Here is a 19,281-nt window from a genome sequence, read left to right as displayed (position 1 = left end):
GCGGAGGCACCATGGGCCGGGCCCGGCGCTTCCAGTGGCCGCTGCTGCTGCTGTGGGCGGCCGCGGCTGGGCCAGGTAGGGTCGGGTACTGGGGTCGGCCGGGCTGGGGCGGGGGGCGCGCCGCGGTGACAGCCCTGCTGCCGCGGGGCCGCAGAGGCCGAACAATGCGCGCGGGGCCGGGCTGGGCCCCCTCCCCGGGACAAAGCGCAGCGCGGGCCGGGAGCTGGGAGCCGCGAGCGGGGGAGGGGGCGCGGGCCCTGGACGCCGTGCCGCAGCTCCCCCACCCTACACAGGCCCGGATCCCGGCGGGGACAAAGGGCCCGAGACCCCCCGCCCCCAGACCGCCTTCTCCCGGCCGGTCCCGCTGTCCTTCTATCCGCTCTCCGCATCCCTCAGTCCGCCGGTCTCTGAGTCCCTCAGTGTCTCTCCTTGTCCCCCTACCCTTGTCCTATGTCCCTCAGACTCGAAGTCCCGTCTCTCCCCCGTCTGTCCCCCTTTCTCCTTGCCTCCCTGTTCCTCACCTCTCCATCCTGTCTTTGTCCCCCACCTCTGTCCCTTGGACTCTGTCCCTTTTTAATGGGTCACTCTGTCCCCCATCATCCTCTATATTCCCCCTTCTCTGTCTCTCTATATTTCTGCCCTCCCTCTCTGCCCATCCCATTGTCACCCTTGTTTCTCTGTCCCTTTTTCTCTGTCCCATCCCCTTATTTGTCTGTTTCTCTAGCCCCCCCAACCCCCCACACCCCAGTCACTTATCTATCTCATTCCCCCCTCTATCCTCCTCTCTCTGTCTTACTGTCTCCCTGTCCCCTGTCTCTGCTTCCCCTCTCTACTACCCTTACAACCTCCATCCTGGGATCCCCATCTGCATCCTACATTCCTGCATTTCTCTATCCCTGTGTGCCCCTGGAGAGGAACTGAGTCAGGCAGGGCATCCTAAAGGGCCCTGGAGGGAAATGTGTGTGAGGGGAAGGAGGTGGGGAGGGGGCGGCGAAGATAGTATGTGGCAAACCTCAGCTTGTGGGCACACACGTGGATTCAGGAAATGCCTCCCAAACGCTGCCCCTCTCCACCCATTCACACACCCAGGCCATGACTTACAGAGAAGCCCCCCTCCAGAACAGCCAGGGAGCCATCCACATACCCTTATCACACTGTGAAAAACTGGAGACCTCCAAGATAGGGTGACCCTGAGACTGGGGACAAGGTCAGGAAATGTCACCCACACACACTCTCACACGGTGTGTGCCTCAAACCTGCCACAGGTCACCTCTTCCCTGTGGGTAAAGCCACTCTTGGAAGGAACAGAGGGTTGGGAGGTGGCCGGGCACAAGGGCTGGATGTTCTGTGGAGATTTGGGAGAGGAGTATAACCAGATGGCACAGGGCTGGGGGCCTAGGTGTAAATCTCAGCTCTTGCCATTTGCCACAGTAGCTGATGGCAAGCACCCTCCTCTCCCCGGGGCTCACTTTCACCTTCTGTAAAGAGAGGATGTTGAACTCAGTTATCTGAAAGGGAAGGAACTCCAGCTCGAATCCCTGAAAAGATTTCTGGCAAATCGGGTGCTGTTAATCCTTCCCCACCCCAGGGTTGAGGCAGAGTCTCCCTCTCCTTGGAACAAGGGGACAATCAAAGTTGACCTTTCACCCTCCACCTTGCTTTCTTTAGTCTTCTGCCATCGCTTCAGACTGTGTATCCTTACCTTCTTTCTTTGCAACAGACATGTCACCATTTTCCAGATGAGTGCTTTGGTACTTTGGCTACATTTCCATCCAATTTTATTTTCCTTTCTCTGTTTTTTAGGCCCTAAAACCCAGCCTCATAGAATCCTAGAACTAATGATTCCAGTAAACAAAGAATCTGAGGATATTTTTGACATCTTTAAGAGTCTAGAATCCCAAAGTCTTTAGAATCTTAACACCTTTAAAATTCTAGAACCTCGATGCCATTAGCACTCTAGCCTCTTAACAACTTTAAAATTCTGAAATCTTGGCCTCTTGGAGATCCTGAATCTTGACAGCTTAGAATTGTGGGATGTTGGAATATCAGAATCAGAAGGTAGCCTAAGATGATCACCTATCCAGTGCAAGAATCTTTTCTCCACCACTTCTGGGAGGTAGCTTTACAGGTTTGTCCCTTGTTTAAAGTCACTGCTTCCTGGCACCCTAATCCCTTCTGTAAACTTTCTCTAAATTAAATAGGGCAGGCTTTGGGCTTCACAAGTTGGGAGAGAGCTGATGTCCTGGGAAGCACTCTGGACTGAGAGCTGAGGAACCAGGCCTCTCTGGTGTGATTTTTTGTCAGCCTCTGTCCCTCTCTGAACTTCACTCTCCCCTTCTGCAAAGCATGGGGTAAGGGAGCTGCAGCCCATGATCTCAGAGGGCCCTGCCTGCTTTCCTTTTCATTGGATATTTTTGAATGGCCTTTGGTCACCAGATTTCAGGGGGTGTCCATAGTCCTCACATTTCCCTCTTGGTCACCCTCCTTCCTCTCTCACCTTGCCCAGCTGGCAGGAATGGAGATGGGAGATGGCGTCCATTTGTGTCCTTTCAAAAACGTATCCTCTCATTCCTGGCTCACTCATCTGCCATGAATAGCAGAAGACGATGTTGAGATTCATGCCAAAGAAAGAATTGGGTCCAGGGTGGGCAGGCGAGAGGAAGTGAGAAAGAGAGATGGATTGCCTGCCCAGAGATGCACAGAAGCAGACACAGAGATGCACAGACCATGGGAGTTGGATGAAACAGAAAGGGGCTAAGGAAACAGATATCCAGATACAAAGAAAAGATAGAGGCTGTTAGAGTTGGGGGGGCCTTGTGGTGGGGGAGTTTGTTGATCCCAAATAGTATTTTCTTCCCAAGTGACTCACTTTTTCCTGCTATCTGACCTGCCACTCTAAGAACAGGGAGGCCTTCTCCCCATTGTGAGTCACCCCAGGGTATAGGCCTTGGGAGGTTTCTGTCACTGACCCCCACCCACCCATGAGCCAGATGCCTGAGTCCCCAGAGCTGGGGTCAGATTCTGCAACGATTGCAAGACCTTAGACACAGCAGGACTGGAGCCTGGGTGGGTTAATGTCGTGCGAGCCTGGCCTGTCCCCATCTTGGGGAACACAAAGGCAGCTTTCTCTCTCTGGGTGGGGCGGGGGGGACTTGGAGACAGTCAGACTTGCCAGCGCCCAATGGCCTGTGGCACCAGGACCCAAGCACCCACTGGTTCCTGCCTGTGCAGACCCCAGGCTCCTAGGTCTTCTGGGAACCAGGCACCAAGGCTCCTCCGCAGGCATCCAGTGGGGCAAGAGGGCAGCAGCAGAGCCTGGGCTCTTCTGGGGGGCGGGGGGGGGCGGTGAATAGAGGGCACTGGGGGTGGAGGATAGGACACTGAGCGCTCAGTGCAGGCTTATACCCTTCCTGGAGCAGGAATTCCTCTCCTGACCCCACAACCAGGGGGAACCTCCTGAGGACTCCCCCACCCCCTGGCTGGGCCTGAGGCCCGGAATCCAGGGAGTTCCGAATATCCCAGGAACGTGGGGGCCACAGGGGAGACTTTGTGTGTGAGGCTGCTGACTCACCCCTATGCCCCCACCTGATGCTTGGTCCCCAGATAGGAGGGGGGACAGAGGGCTGGGGGACGGCAGGACTGTGGTTCTGGGGGTCAAGGACGATGGACCTCAAGTCAAAAGTTTCCAAGAGAGGAAGGGGCTGGGGTCCTAGACTCCTGAGCCTGAGGTGGGAGAAGGCTAGGGGTCCTGGACATGTGTGTCAGAGGGAGGAAGGGGCTGGGGTCGTGGACTCCTGGGCCCTGAGAGAGAAGGGGACTGGAGGTCCCTCCTCCTAGGTCTTGAGGGAGGGAGAGGTGGGAATACAGACTCCTGAGTCCTGAGAGAAGGAGCTGGGGGTCCCACTCCAGGTTTCTGAGGGAGGAGGGGCTGGGACCCTGATGCCTAGGTCCTGAATACAGGCGCCTTCACAAGGCTGAGCTGGGGAAGAATTGATGCTTTGTGCAAGGATGTTCGGACTCCGCCATTGATGGGGGGCTGAGGGGGGGTTCAGTTAGAACACAGGGATGTACCACCTCCCTAGGGGAGGAAGTGGGGGAAGGAAGCATGATGCCATGAGCTCCCTGGAGAGTGGATACAGAGGGGGTGGCTGTGACCTTCCGGGAACTGTGACCTTGAGACTCCCTTGGGTATTCGCTGACTCAGGACCCAGGAAGTGCTCCCCCATCCTGCTTAGTCTCCGTGGAAACATCCACCAGCTGTTACTCTAGACCCCTAGCTCCTGGGTCCTGAAGGAGGAGGGAGCTGAAAAGGCCCAGACTCCTGGGTTTGAGGGTGGAGAGGCTGGGGCCGGGGACTTCTAGGTTTGAGGGAGGAAGATGCTGAGAACCAGACTCCTGAGTCTTGACAGGGGAGACCTCTAGGAGCCTGGACTCCTGGATCCTGGGGAGAGGAGGTAGTCCGGGCTGGATTCCTGAGTCTAGGAGGAGAGGACTGGATTCTGGGTCTCTACATATCTCCTGCTCAGGCGCTCTTTCCCAAACCCTCCCCTGTCCCTTTTTCCAGGCACCATCCCTGTGATGACTCCAGGCTGTCAACACAGTTTAAAGGGCCAGTGCCCTAGTCCCAAAAGCTCAACCTCTCTCTGACCAGAAAGTCCCGCCTCACCACCCCCCAACCCCGAAACAAAAGCTCCTGGGACATTGATATTCCAGGCACAGACACTGTTGGTTACCGACTCCTCAGGAGGGGGAGGGAATAAGACAAAAGCCCCCCACCCTCACCCCATGTGCACCCTCAAGCAGAGGGCAGGGGATAAATTTTGGGGGGGCAGATCCAGAGGTCCTGCTGTCTCTCTGGAGGGGTTGAGTTTCTCCCACTGACTTGCCTGGGGCCCCTGAACCTCATTCTCCACATCTGTAAAATGGGGGGCTAGCACTGGGCTAGCCCTGAGGTCCAGGATCCACGGAGAGGCTTCAAGATTTTTTTTAAAAGTGCCAGAATGCGCAGGCAGCCGGTTTTCATGTTCAGGGGTGTGTTTTGGGAGGTTGTAATACCAGCAGCTTTGCAGAGAGGGCTCCCTGAGCTCCAGGCACTGGGCTCCAGGTCTGAGGGAAGTGGGGGCTGGGGTCTCGAACTTCTATGAGGCAGACACTGGCATCATCCCCACTTTACAGGCCGGGCAGCTGAGGCTCGGAAAGGTTAGGCCACTTGCCCAAGGTCACACAGATGGCAAGTGGTCCAGCTGAGATCAACCCAGGTGTTTGAGAATAGTGATGTCACAAAGTCATTATGAGGCTGAAATGAGATTCTGCCTGACACATGCTACTCATTCATCCATCTCCCAGCCATTTATCAATTGGCAAGCACACTTCTGGGCACTAGGGGTAGAGCAGTAAGCCCAGTGGTTTACATCCCTGTTTCATGGGTGTATATTCTAGTGATGGGACACAGATAATAAAGAAGTGAGCGAATCAATAAAATAATTTCAGTGAAATTTCCATAGGGGAAATAAAGCAATGGTGATGAAATGGAAAATGTTTTGGAGGTGAAGGGATGAGGAGAGAAAGTCGCTCCTAGAAGGTGTTGATATGAGCAGAGATCTGAGTGAGAACAGGATGCAGTCCTGGGATGACCAAGGGGGAAGAACATTCCAGGAAGAAGGAAGAGCAAGTGCAAAGGTCCTGAAGTGGGAACAAGTTCAGCGTGTTTGAGGGATATCAAGGCCAGTGAGGGTGGAGTGAAGTGAGGGTGATTGGCACTGCAGTCAGAGAGGGGCCAGGGCACCTTGGAGGTACAGGGAAGGAGTCTATATTTTATTCTAAGTGTAATGGGCAGCCTCTGGAGGGCTTTAAGCAGAGAGGCAACAACTTAATCCGATTTCCCTTTTTGGAAAATCCATCTGGCTGCTGTGTGGGGAATGGCCTGGGGGAAAGGCAGGCGTGGAAGCGAGGAGACCCATAAGTAGCACTTGACGGTCCAGGTAAGAGATGGTGTCATTGGACTAGGGTGATGGTAGAAGAGGTAGACAAAGTTAAATAGATTTGGGATATATTTTGGAAGTAGAATGGATCAATCTTGCTAAAGGAATAGATGTTAGAAGTGAGGGAAAGGGCAAGAACATAATTTCTAGGTTTTTGGCCTGAGCAACTGGGTAGATGGTTGTGACATTTACTGAGATTGAGAAAACATGGAGAGGAAAATATTCGGGGCAAGGATTGGACATGTTAAGCTTGATATTCCAGGAGGTGCTAGATAAACCCCTAATAGTGGCTTAAAAACACAAAGAGTTATACTCAAACATAAAAAAATCCAGAAGTACGCATCTAGGACTTTTATGGAAGCTCTCCATCATTACCAGAGACCCAGGCATCTTCCAGTTCTTGGTTCCACCATCCATACTGCCCTTGTCCTCATGGTCAAACATGGCTGCCAGAACTTGGGCATCACATCCTAGTTCCAGGCAGCACAAAGGTGACCTGGTGCACAAGCGATTTGTCTCCCTTTTTTAGGAAGTCCTTCCCAAATTACCACATGACACTTTTCCTTTTATCCAATTGGTCAAAACTTTATCACATGGCCTCACTTAGTTGTAAGGAAGTCTGGGAAATACCTCTTTTTGCTAGACATAGGGCAACCATAAAACAAAATCAGGGTTCTTTTGCTAATGAAAAAGGGAAACATGGATGTCCGGGTAGGAAGCTAGCTGTCTCTGCCTCCATCCCTCAGAATTAATCTTTTCTACCCCTCAGCCCCAGATTACTCATCCTCCTTACAGGGAACATAACATTAAAAAAAAAAAAAAAAGATTTGTTGGGGAATTGGGGAAGGGGAACACTGTGTTTTTCCAAGGCCCATCAGCTCCAAGTCAAGTTGTTGTCCTTCAATCTTAGTTGTGGAGGGTGCAGCTCAGCTCCAAGTCCAGTTGCCGTTTTCAATCTAGTTGCAGGGGGGGCCAGTCCACCATCCCATGTGGGAGTCGAACCGGTAACCTTGTTGTTAAGAGCACGCGTTCTCACCAGCTGAGGCATCCGGCTGCCCATTGGCAGCTCAGCTCGGGTGCAGCTCACTTGCCCATGTGGGAATCGAACTGGCAATGCTGTTGCTTAGAGTTTGCGCTCTAACCAACTGAGCCACACGGCTGGCCCAACATAACACTTTTGATGGGATATTACAGTGATTTGTGTCTACCTTCCTATAAATCTTGAAGGCCTTCCAGGACAGGGATCTCATCTGACTCATCTCTGGGCACCTAGCCCCAGAAAACATACCCACTGCTCAGGAAATACTCAAATAAATGAATGAGAGACTATAAGAGACATGAAGCAATAGTTATCCCACATTTAAATGTAAATAACCAGATCTGAACATGGCTCTTTCGTGCTTCAAAACCTCCACTGGCCTTCAGGATAAAAGCTACTCTCCTACCTTGGCATTTGAGACCCTCTGCTAGCACATTCCACAACCCCTCACCAATGCTTTTCACCTTGTACCCAGACAAACAGGAGTAGATGTGAATGCCGGAGAGTAGATATGAATGCCGGAGACAGAATCAGGTCTGGATACAGATCTTGGCCCTGTCGCTCTCAGGCTGTGACCTTAGGCAAGTCATTTTCTCTCTCTGGACCATTTTTCTCACCTATAAAATGAGAATTGGAAAAAAAATTGGGGATTGATAATAGTACCTACCTCATTTGGATATTGTGATGATTAAATGGAAATTATATGGGTAATGCCCTTAGTATAGAGCCTGGCACAGCCAGTGCCTAATAAACAGCTATTAGTGGTGATTGTTATTTTGAAGATGACAGTGACAGTGATGATGGTGATGATGATTAATCTCAGCTTTGAGCTTTATCCTGGGCTGTTAACTCTGCTGGAAACATCCCCTTACTAATCGCCTACCTTGTTCCTCTGATGGATTAATCAGGGTAGGTTAACTGCTATAACAAATAGCCCTGAAAGCTCAATGGTTGAACCAAAAAGTGTATGAGTATTTCTCGCTCATGTTACAGCCCTGGGCAGGCAGATCACAGTGGGCAGTCAGGGCCCTGGACTCTTTCCAACTTGTGATACTGTCCTCTTCTAGGCTCTGTGGAGTCCTCTCCATTCAGCCAGCAAGAAGGATGTGAGATGAGCCAGGCTGGAAGAGGTGTTTCTCTCTTCCACCTACATCCCATTGGCCAGAAGGCAGTCACATGGCCCCACCTAAGTACAAGGAATCCTGGGGAAAGTAGCCTAATCATGTGTTGTACCAGTTAACTTTAGTGGTGTAACAGATCGTCTGAAATTTAGTGGCTTTAAACAAACATGTTATTTGCTCATGACTCTGGAGGCCAGCAGTCTGGACTGGATCCGTTGGGCAGTTCTTCTCTTGGCCCCAACTGGGGTCACTCATATGACTGAAGTCCTGGTGGTCTCACTGGGGTTGGATGGTCAAGGATGGGCTCACTCACATGGCTGGCTACTGGTGCTGGCTATTGGCTGGGCTTCTCTCTCCATGTGGTCCCTCATCCTCAACTAGTCTGAGCATCTTCACCCCCCAGCCTGGGAAGCAAGATCTCTTGAGGTCTAGGCTGCAGAACTCATATAATATCACTTTCAGCAAATTCTGTTGGTCAAAGAAGTCACAAGTCCTGCCCAGAGTCAAGGGACAGAGTGGCTTTTTAATTGGGGGGGGGGGGTTAGCAAAGTCACCTTACAAAGGGCATGTACAGGGATGGGAAGACTATGGAGCCATCTCTGCATACAAGCTACAACATGTGCCCAGGTGTGAAAGATGGGGTTTGGTGAACACATAACAGTTTCCCAAACCTGGTGAACTCCTGTTTACTCAAGATCTGAATCCAGTGGTGCTTTCTTCCAGAACATTCTCTGATCACCCATCTCCTTAGGTAGTCTTGGTCTCCCTTCCCTCTGGGCTCCCAGTGTGTCCTGTGCTGCCCCCATTAGAGTCCATCTCCTGGACTCCAGCCTGCAGGAAAGGCTGTGATGAACTGCATGACAGGGGAGGGAGAGGAATTAGAGGTTTGGATCGGAGAGGAACAGTGGGAGAAAGATTGAATTGCAGCCCTCAAAGAGTCTCCTATTCTGTCTCTTTGTCTACTGGTCCAGGGACAGGACAGGAAGTACAGACAGAAAATGTGACAGTGGCTGAGGGTGGGGTTGCGGAGATAACATGCCGTCTGCACCAGTATGATGGGTCCATAGTTGTCATTCAGAACCCAGCCCGGCAGACCCTCTTCTTCAATGGCACCCGCGGTGAGTGCTGGGGTCCGAAATCCTGAGACTTGAAGGAAGGGAGGGCTGGGGCCTGATTCCTGCGACCTGAAAGACAGAGTTGAGACTCTGGACTTCTGTGTCCTCAAGAAGCATGGAGCTGGGGGTCTGGACTCCTAGTCCTGTGGGTGGGAGGGCCTGAATCATTCTGAGTCCCTAAGGGAGTAACTAGGTGGGCACCTTAGACGCATAGGTATGGCTGGAGAAAAGAGGCAGAGGGCTGAACTCAGCTCCTGGGGGAGGGTGGGACTCCTGAGGCCAGGATTCCCCAAGTTCACGCCTTCCCATTCACTCTCTCCAGCCCTGAAGGATGAGCGTTTTCAGCTTGAGGAGTTCTCCCCACGCCGGGTGCGGATCCGGCTCTCAGATGCCCGCCTGGAAGACGAGGGGGGCTACTTCTGCCAGCTCTACACGGAGGATACCCACCATCAGATTGCCACGCTCACTGTATTGGGTAACCGCTTCCCACTCCTGGGACCCATCCCCTCCTCCTTTCTCTTCTGCTTATCCCTTATCCTGAGACCTGACCCTGGCTGTTTTTAACTGCCTGAACATCTGGCCGTAGTCAAGATGGCTGGCCTTCCTGACCTCCGGCTTCTGTGTTTGACCCTTGCCACTTGGGACTCTTGTTTCCTTTGATCCCTGGGATCCCGCAGCCTTGACACTTTGAGCCCACCTCAGTGCCTCCCCTGACCTCCCTCTGTACCCACTTTCTCCCTGTGTCAGTGGCCCCAGAGAATCCGGTGGTGGAGGTCCGAGAGCAGGCGGTGGAGGGCGGCGAGGTGGAGCTCAGCTGCCGGGTTCCACGGTCCCGCCCAATTGCGGCCCTGCGCTGGTACCGGGACCGCAAGGAGCTGAAAGGTATTATCGGAAGTGGGGTGTGAGGTGTCGGAGAGGAGCCAATGAGGGGCGGGACTTGAGAGATGGCGTGTTCCAGGAGGCGGGGCTTAGGAAAGGCTGATTTGTGAGTGGGCGGGGCTTGGAGAAGAGCGCCCAGATTCTGGCTGACACTAGCCACTCAATATGCAGCTGTTGAATGAATTGATAGATGAGAGGATGTGGGAATGAAAGAGAGGAGTTTTTGGAAGAGGCATGTGGGGTTGTGGTCTTGGAGGGGAGTAATTTGGAGGACAAGAAGCGAGGCCTGTGGATTACAGGTGGAGCTTGACAAATAGCCTGCTTTGGGATTGGCTGGGGAGAAATACACGGGGTGGGCTGTGGAGCCGGAATCCTGGCCTGAATGTGTCCGGTTGGCGCGTGGCAGGTGTGAGCAGCAGCCGGGAAGATGGCAAGGTCTGGCATGTGACGAGCACAGTGCGGTTTCGTGTGGACCGCAAGGACGATGGTGGTATCATCATCTGCGAGGCGCAGAACCAGGCGCTGCCTTCGGGACACAGCAAGCAGACGCAGTACGTGCTGGACGTGCAGTGTAAGTGCTCGGCGGGCGGGGACCCGGTGGATATGGGGGTTCCCAACGCCAGCCGCCCGCCCCCGGGAGGGTTCCTAGCCCCCAGTGATGACCCTGACAACCACTCTCCCATTTCACTTCTGCCCACAGACTCCCCCACGGCCCGGATCCATGCCTCCCAAGCCGTGGTTAGGGAGGGAGACACGCTGGTTCTGACGTGTGCGGTAACGGGGAACCCCAGGTGAGCTCTGGGGCCAGAGAATCCTGAAAGGAAAGAACTAGTAGTGACCCTCTTATTTGGAGATGCTGCATATCTAGATTCCTGAGAAGTCAGAATTGGGTGCTGCCTGAGTCCCTAACTCTCACTATACTTTAACCCCGTCCAGGCCAAATCAGATCCGCTGGAATCGCGGGAATGAATCTTTGCCGGAGCGGGCCGAAGCAGTCGGTGAGACGCTTACGCTGCCAGGCCTAGTATCGGCAGATAATGGCACCTACACTTGCGAGGCGTCGAACAAGCATGGCCATGCAAGAGCGCTCTATGTGCTAGTGGTCTATGGTGAGAGCAGGCAGAGGCAGGCTTGGGGGCGGGGCACAGGGGAGAGAAGGGGCACAAGGGAGAGGTGGGGCCCCTTGGGGTGGTCTCTGCTTTGTCTTGGGTGGAGCGGGGCTTGTGCAAAGTGATTCCAAGGGGTCTACAGCCCACAGAGTTCTTAAAAGTTCTGGGGGCAGACTGGCCGTTTGAGTTCAGGATAATACAATATTAAATTACAAGTAATTTAGTCTGTCTGCACCTTAATGTCCTTATAGGTAAAGTGGAAATAAACAATAGCGCCTATCCCATATTGTTGATGTGCAGACATATGAGCTAAATACAGAAGATACTAAAAAAATGCATAAACATTTTAAGAAAGGAAAAAAAACTATTAAAATTGTAATACTCAATGTATACAGATAACAAAAGATGAATACAAGTCACGTTTCACTTCTGCAATTACACGAGGTGCTCAAAGTGGTTACCATCAGCGTCCAGACCCTTCTGATTATAGCGGACTACTGCTTGAGCAACGTTGACCAAAGTGTCAACTTGTATACATTTTTTTGGCACCCCCATATATAAAGTGGTTGTAATGGCCCCTAGCAGAAAATAAACGTTACGTGTTTAGCTCTTATGATGGTGGGGCAGGAATTTTGGAAGTGGTTTGGCCCTAGCTCAGAATTTTAAATACCTGGAGCGTTTTAGACAAGATGAGAAGGAACTTGGACCTGAGGTTCCCCTGGGGAAAGAAACAGAAGAAAAGGGATGTGCTGTTTATGTTTTCTGGGAGGTGGGCTGAGGGAAGGCAGCAGGGCAGGTATTAGCAAAATGACTCAGGGACCTTATACAAACTAACACACATTCCTTGAGGAAATGGAGCATTAGGAAAGGGAAGTCCTGAGAAGGGTTCGCACGGTGGCAGTAATTTGAGGAGCGTGGCATGTTAAGGGGCACGATTAGATGTGGTGGGTGGAATGGTTTAACAGACTGGCAGCGATGGGGCCGGGCTGGGACCATTCTCTGATGAACTGGACCTGCGCCCCATCCCTCTGGCAGACCCCGGTGCGGTGGTAGAAGCACAGACGTCGGTGCCCTACGCCATTGTGGGCGGCATCCTGGCGCTATTGGTGTTTCTGATCATATGTGTGCTGGTGGGCATGGTCTGGTGCTCAGTGCGGCAGAAGGGTGAGTGGGGGCAGGGCCTGAATTCAACAGAGGGGGTGGTGGTTGATTGGGAAGGGGGCGGGGCTTAGAGCCCGAATTCGAAAGAGGGCGGAGCCTAGACCCAGAATTCAAAACCCGGTGGGACCTGAGGCCGAGAATCCAAAAGGGGCAGGTCTTTTGTCCAGGACTAAAAGGGGTGAAACGTTGAAGCTGAATTAAGGCCGTGGGTTTGAAAAAAAAATATTATCTTCCTAATTACTGGATTCGTTGGGAGCAGAGCAAGGGGATATCACCAAGAGAAGGATAAGGGTTGATCTTTCTGGAAATTTTTGGAGTTTTCCTAATTCTGCTTTACCTTTATCTCTGCCCGTTTTGCTATTCCCTGGACTTGATTCCCTCCCCCTGTGTTTTCTGTTTCTCCTTCTTCCTTCATCTGATGTCTATCTTTCTGTCTCCCTCTTCCCATACATTTATGTCCCAACTCCTGGGTCCACATGTATGCCTCCTCTGCTCCCGTGGTCTGTCACCCCTCAGGCTCCTATCTGACCCATGAGGCCAGTGGTTTGGATGAGCAGGGAGAAGCAAGAGAAGCCTTCCTCAATGGCAGCGATGGACACAAGAGGAAAGAAGAATTCTTCATCTGATCCCACTTCCACTCCAGGCCTGGGTCTGGACTGGGGTCCACCCCACTGCCAGCTGCAAAGACATTTATCAGAGTCTGGGATGGTGGGCATCTCCCCCCACCACTAACACCTCAGACATTTGGGCAGGGATGGGGGTGTTGGATGCCTGGGTCTCTGCAAGGGCCAGAAGCAAGGTCCCAGAGGTCTGGGTCCCCCAGGGGGCAGGGGCCAAAGGTCCAGATTCCCCAAGTCCAGGGAGGGTAGTAGGGATTGGGTTGAGGGAAGATAACTGGGGGAAGGCCAGGGCCCCTAGGCTGCAGAACCAGGTCTTGTGGGGAGGGGATCAGATTCTGGGAAGGGGGGGTGGGTAGGGGAAGGGGAGCACAGATTTCTTTGGGGGGTCTCAGACCCCATGCCAGCCATTGTAGGAGTTCCACAGAGCTCTGGGCACCTCTTTGCAAAGCCATGTTTGCACGGTGGGGGTAAGGGTGGGGGGAGGGTGTGGAAACAGGGATTCTGTGTCTTTGTGTCATAACTTTGATGGGGGTGGTAAGGGAGACAGCCTCAACCCTTTTCTCCAATCCCCCTTTCCTAGGTTCCTGGTCTCCCCTTCCTCCAAATCTGTCTCGCCCATATTTGTCTCCCTGTCTACCCTCCCCTGGGGGGGCCTTTCCCATCTCTCCTCCAGGCCCCCCCAGGGAGGGGAAAAGGAGTTTAGGGGGGTACGTTGGTCTCTATGGTTTTATATATAATATATTAAAAAAATCAAAAATCTGTATGAAAATATCAGATTGTGCCCCTTCCCCCATTCCTGGCTTTTGCCCCCTTTTCTTGTTAAAAAAACAAACAAAAAACAAAACACATTTTGTATGGGGCGGGAGGGGAATGGGGTGGGGGTTTGGCAATCCCACTAACCACCATTAAACTGAGGAGAGAACACATATTTGGTGTGGCTGTGTGTCTGTCCCTCTGCCTAGGTCTGCACCATGTTGGGAGCGGAACTGAACTAAGAGATGGGGAAAAAGTGTGATGGTTGTTGGTGGACAGTATAGGCCAGGAGAGAGTCCGTACCTCACCAATGGCACTTTAAACCTCCCAAGAAACCTAGGGTTTTTTCCCTGGATACTCCTTCAGCCAAACAGTCACAGAGTCTTTCCTCTTCAGCAGCTATACCATCCCCACCCCACAGCCTGGACCCTTCCGCTGGCTTACCCCCACCCCTGACATCAGTTTCTTGGGGAGCTTTCAATTACATCTCGCCCTGTGCCTGCCCTTTCCTACCTCCGCATCACCTCTAAATCAAGTCAAAGCTCCTAAGCCTGGCATTCTGGGGCCCCGCTTTCATTCATCTAAATTTTAAATGAGTGATTCTAATTTTAGATTAAAAAATATATTGACCTCCTTCTTTGTGCCAGGTGCTGCTCAAAGGTCTAAAGATGCCACTGTTGAATAAAACAGGCAAATGTTAGGTGTTCAGACAGTTTAGCACTAATCTGAAATGTGGTCCTGTTCTAAGGATTGAGGTCCCAAAGTGGAAAAGGGTGACTCCATGTTTACCCTCCATGTTTACCTTCATGAAGCGTTCATGAGAAAACAGACTATCAGCAAGGACTTAATTTCAGGTTGCCATTAAGATAAAATGCAGAGGAAGGGGATGTGGAATACAATTTTATTTTAACTTGTTATTTTGGAAAACTTCAAACATATACAAGTAGACAGAACAGGACAATGAAATCCCATGCATCTTTCACCCCAGCTTCAATAACCATCGGCTCACAGCCAATCCTGCTTTATCCACAACCCCACTCACTTCTCTAAAGCAAATCTCCATGTGCTATCTTAGAACATGGAAAGCCTCTCAGATTAACATCTGTGCCAAGATATGAATAGTGAGCACAAAAGCAGCTATTCGAAGATCAGAGGGAAAAGCATTTTCAGGCAAAGGGAATAGCAAGGGCAAAGGCCTGAGATGATAAAGAGACTGGGGTGTTTAATGGGAAGTGAAGTTAGTCAGGAATGAATAAAGAGGAGACAGGTGGGAAAATTCAAAGATAAACAGAACTGGACCATGTGTTTAGCCCCTGGACCATGATAAAGAGTTTGGATTTGTTCTAAGTATAATGGGATCCCACTGGAGACTTTTAAGCTGGTAAGTGAGTCTCTTCCAGGAAGTCTGGACTGCTGCAGTAGCTTACTATACCTCAGCATAAAGTCTGAGCTCTTAATGTCACCTGTAGGAGCCTTTCCCTCTCTAATCCTGGATTCCAGGCATACTATCTGCTTTCACTTCCTCAATCAAATCATGTACCATGTACTTTTCTTTTTTTGCCTCTATACCTGTGCTCTTACTGTTCTCTCTGCCAGAAATATTCCCATTCCAATTGGCTTTTGTTCAACCTTGGCTTAAAGATCACCACCTCCTGGAATCCTTTCCAGGCTGAGGCGGGCACCTCTGGCCCCCACAGCTTCCTATGCTCCTCCATTCATCCCAAGTCTAACCACTCTGGGTTGTAGTTCTGATTACATGATTACGTGTGGACCTCCTTCCTTTGATTGGGGCGCCATGAGGCTAGGGGTCGGGTATGTCTTGTTCACTGCGGAGAGCAGTAAACATTTATCCTAGTTGGAGTTGGAGGGTTGGTAAGGGTCGTGACCCTTGTGCCCCTCTCCGGATGCAAACTGATCCCAACTAGACCAAGGCTTAACCGCTTAGCGCTAGTCCGTAGTCCTTGTGCGCACGCGCTTTGTTCAGGCGCGCCCCCCGCCTCACATATGCTAATCACTGCGCTCTGGAGTGCGGCCTCTCGGGGGAATATGCAAATAACCCCTTTCACTGCCCGAGGCCTCCCATTGTCCCGCACTAAGATTATGCAAATAAGTAGGCTTTAGGTCCAGGATCCGGGCCCTGCAGGCGACCCCCACCCCCAGCGCATCCTATCTTCCATAAGGCGCGTTCCTGCTCCGCTCACGCACGCGCGAGCCCTGCAGTTTCTTGTTCGGTTGGGCTGCGGACTGTACCAAAGAAACCCGGACAGCGAGGGGCAAAGCTTGGAACCCCCTGCCCGCGCCTCGTCGATGGCACGACTCGGATAGCCCCCAATCACACTGTGAGCCAGGAATGGTCCATCTCGCCGCGCAAGCGCCCTAGGCTCTTCACGCCCCTCGCGCTCCCTCCTACTCCACTTGCAGCGCAGGCGCCGAGCCCGGGCGTGCAGCCGCCGCCGCTGCCGAGCCGGAGCGGGGGCCGCCCTCGCCGGTGAGTGTCCGTGATCGAGGTTCGCGGGGCATGCTGGGAAGCGGGCGCTACGGCACCGCTGCATGATGGGAGTGACGGCTCCCGTCACCGAGGAGCCGGCAGCAGTTTTGGGCCTGAGGGCGAGACCTAGGCTCCTTTTTCTCCCCCAACTCGGCTCCGTGCCGTCCTGGGGCATACTGGGAAAAGGGGCGCCCGGCCGTAAACGTTGTTGGAGTCTATCAGCTAGTCGTTATAGGACTGATGCATTCTAGGAAGGGTCATCCTAGCTCCTTGCGGGGAACCGGTCCCTTTTGTCACACACCCTCCGCTGAGCATTTTGGAAACTTGGATGCTTCGACGCAGAGCACACTGGAAGGTGGTCATTATAAACCTGAGGCATCCTGGGAAGAATTGCCGCGGGCCATTGTGGGGACTGGTCCTTATTGTCCCGTACAACGTTTTGCACTGGCTTCTTTACCTCAGCATTGTGGAAAGGGGTGCCTATTGTATTATGTTCGCGCAGGGCATCTTGGGAGTTGATTGGTACAGGCTCAAGACATTGTGGGGTCTTGCCCACATGGTATGAGGGAGCCTTATTTATGCCCCTCTTAAGATCATGGGAGCCAGTCTGGCTGCCATCATCATTTTAGGAATGGGATTTGTTCACCAAGGAATTCCTCCACCTGATATATGGAACACTCTGGAAGGGGCCTTGTGTGATGTGGGCTTGGAGAAGGGTAGGCTAGACTGGAGCAATGTCTCATGAAGTCCCGATTGTGCCTGGTTGCCAGTTGAAACATAGAACGCCCAGTTAAATTTGATTTCAGATAAATGTACATGCATGGAACGTATGTATATTAAATAATTATTTGTTTATCTGAAATTCAACTGGACCTCGTCTGTTTTTATTTACTAAACCTGGCAACCTTATCCTGACATAAAGTAGAATTCCAAATTAAATGGGGCCCTACAGGCAACAGGGTACTATGAGAAGTATCCTCTGCCAGTTGTGAATCTTCTCTGTCCTTAAAACCCATATCCAGGTATCTTTAGAAAGCTCCCCTGCCCCAGCCTCGTTTGGACTTCAAACCTAATCTTTTTCTCTTTAGCCCCAGCATTAAACTTTACCTCCAGGCTCTGAAGGGATCATGTCTTTTCCACCATTGTATACCTAGTGCCCAGCAACAGGCCTTGGCATATAAGAGGTGCAACTGAGGCTGCCATCCCCCTTCACTAACTTGTTCTGCTTAGCTCTCCCTGTTTGGCAGTGCAGTGGGAGACAAAGAAGTGGGTATGTGTGTGTATGTAGGGAGGTATTGGTGAAGAGGGAGAGAAAGGAGAGGAGTTAAGAGAAGGCTTCTTGGTAGAAGCAGAGATGGTATATGGGCTGGGAAGAAGTACAGAAGTTCTTGTGTTTGAGGTGAGGTTTGAAGGGTGAGGAGTGACAAAGGGGAAGGAGGACATTCTAGACAAGAACAGCAGGGTTTGCTAAAACCCACAGATATGAGAAGTCCTGGTGTGCACAGGGAGAGGTGAGAAGTCTGGAATGGTTTATAGAGTCGGAGATGGGAGTAGTAATAGCCTGTTAATGGAGTACCTGCCATGTATGAGCAACTTATATGAATGAACCTACTGAATCCTCGAAAAATATTTTCAGCCGAGGATTCATTTTATGAGAGATAGGATGACGTGGCTTCAAATCCTAGTTCATGTACCTACCAGTTGGTGTGACCTTGGGCTACTTGTTAATCCTCTCTACCTCCATTTCTTCATCTATACAGAGGAGATAATCTCTCTCGACATGGATGGCTATGAGGAATACATGAGTGAAGTCCTGGAAGCCCTTTTTGTACCAAGAAGGAGACAGACTGGAGAAGTTTAGGTCCTTTGCTTAAAGCTACACAGCTAGAATATGGCAGATTTAGGATGCAAACCTAGACACTCTTGCCAAGGTATAAATTGATATAGAACTAGGACTGACATTCACGGACTAGTGCAACCATACCAGTTGTTTAAATATTTAAATACTTCTAGACTGGTTGGTATATCACCACTACACCAAGTAATCTGTACACCCAACTGCTAGTTTGGACCCTCCCTCAATTCCAGACTTGCCCACAATCCAAAAACTAAAGGATTAATGCCTGGCATAGGACCATGTTCCACCCTCAGTTCTGATTGGTGCCCATGCTTGTTCCCATCTTTAAATATTTGGAATATTACCTTCCCCACCCTATTGAATAGGAACCACAGACAGCTTTGTTGTTCAGGTGGGTAAATTAAGGCCTACAGAGGGGCAGGGCCTGCGTCAAGGCCTCAGAGGCAGTCAGGGACAGAGCAGGGGCCATCTTTGCCTTGCCCCCAGCACTGAGCACACAGCTGAGCCTGGGGATGCAGATGCAATGTAAACATTTATTGACTCAGGCCTTTCCTTCCCCTGTCCAGCATCCCTCTACGTGCTGACATCTTGCATTAGAGAACTGTGGCCGAGGTGTGGCTTTGGAGAGCTGGCCGGGGAGGGACACTGCCCAGCTGCTGCTCTGCTTCTGTCTCCTGTCCCTGTCGCCTGGCCATGACAGAGACCCGTGAGCCAGCTGAGACTGGGGGCTACGCCAGTTTGGAAGAAGATGATGAGGACCTCTCTCCAGGTGAGATGGCTTTAGAGGTGGTAGTGTTGGCTTGAATCTCATCCTGGCTTGGGATTGGGGCTCCCCTGAGAAATCTTGAGGGGTATTGGCTTCCTGTCTCAGTGGGTGTTCTATTCTCACTGAGACCCTGTGCCCTGCTAAGGGATCCCTTCCAGCTGAGACTTCTGGGGGTTGTAGATTGGCTGTGAATGCTCTCCTTGCTGGGGGTTCTAGATCGGCTGTGTTCTCTGTCCTTTCTGGGAGTTCTAGTTCCACTGTGATCTCTCTCCTTTCTGAGGGTTCTAGTTCGGCTATTATCTCTTCTTTCCTTGCCAGAACTTCTAGTTCTGCTGTGATCTCTCTGTTTTCTTAGGGTTCTAGAGCGGCTGCGATCTCTTCTTTCCTTGCT

The 19,281-nt window shown here is 51.7% G+C and overlaps 3 protein-coding genes across 3 annotated transcripts in view; 2 read left to right on the top strand and 1 right to left on the bottom strand.

Moving 5' to 3' along the window:
* The first annotated feature begins 6 nt into the window (after positions 1 to 6).
* On the top strand, positions 7 to 13,949 carry CADM4 (cell adhesion molecule 4). The gene is made up of 9 exons (XM_019626220.1): positions 7 to 75; positions 9,113 to 9,259; positions 9,579 to 9,731; positions 10,004 to 10,138; positions 10,542 to 10,706; positions 10,836 to 10,926; positions 11,072 to 11,244; positions 12,280 to 12,408; positions 12,922 to 13,949. Exons 1-9 carry the CDS (start codon positions 12 to 14, stop codon positions 13,029 to 13,031), a joined length of 1,167 nt encoding a protein of 388 aa, XP_019481765.1. The 5' UTR covers positions 7 to 11; the 3' UTR covers positions 13,032 to 13,949.
* A 2,021-nt stretch (positions 13,950 to 15,970) lies between these two features.
* The window catches only part of ZNF428 (zinc finger protein 428), an 8,448-nt gene continuing 5,137 nt past the window's right edge, over positions 15,971 to 19,281 (top strand). The window contains exons 1-2 of the mRNA XM_019626289.1: positions 15,971 to 16,266; positions 18,691 to 18,893. Coding sequence (XP_019481834.1) covers positions 18,818 to 18,893 — 76 coding nt within the window. The 5' untranslated portion in view covers positions 15,971 to 16,266; positions 18,691 to 18,817. The remainder of the gene's footprint in view (positions 16,267 to 18,690; positions 18,894 to 19,281) is intronic.
* Positions 18,853 to 19,281, bottom strand: part of SRRM5 (serine/arginine repetitive matrix 5) — a 2,789-nt gene continuing 2,360 nt past the window's right edge. Inside the window, exon 2 of the mRNA XM_019626290.1 lies at positions 18,853 to 19,281. This exon is cut by the window's right edge and continues 10 nt beyond it. Within this exon, the coding sequence (XP_019481835.1) occupies positions 18,853 to 19,281 (429 nt within the window).

Source organism: Hipposideros armiger, unplaced genomic scaffold (assembly GCF_001890085.2).
Source record: "Hipposideros armiger isolate ML-2016 unplaced genomic scaffold, ASM189008v1 scaffold_664, whole genome shotgun sequence".
NCBI classification, from domain to species: Eukaryota; Metazoa; Chordata; class Mammalia; order Chiroptera; family Hipposideridae; genus Hipposideros; species Hipposideros armiger.
The sequence above is the reverse complement of the archived record's forward strand: the minus strand, read 5'-3'. Positions and strand labels throughout refer to the sequence as shown.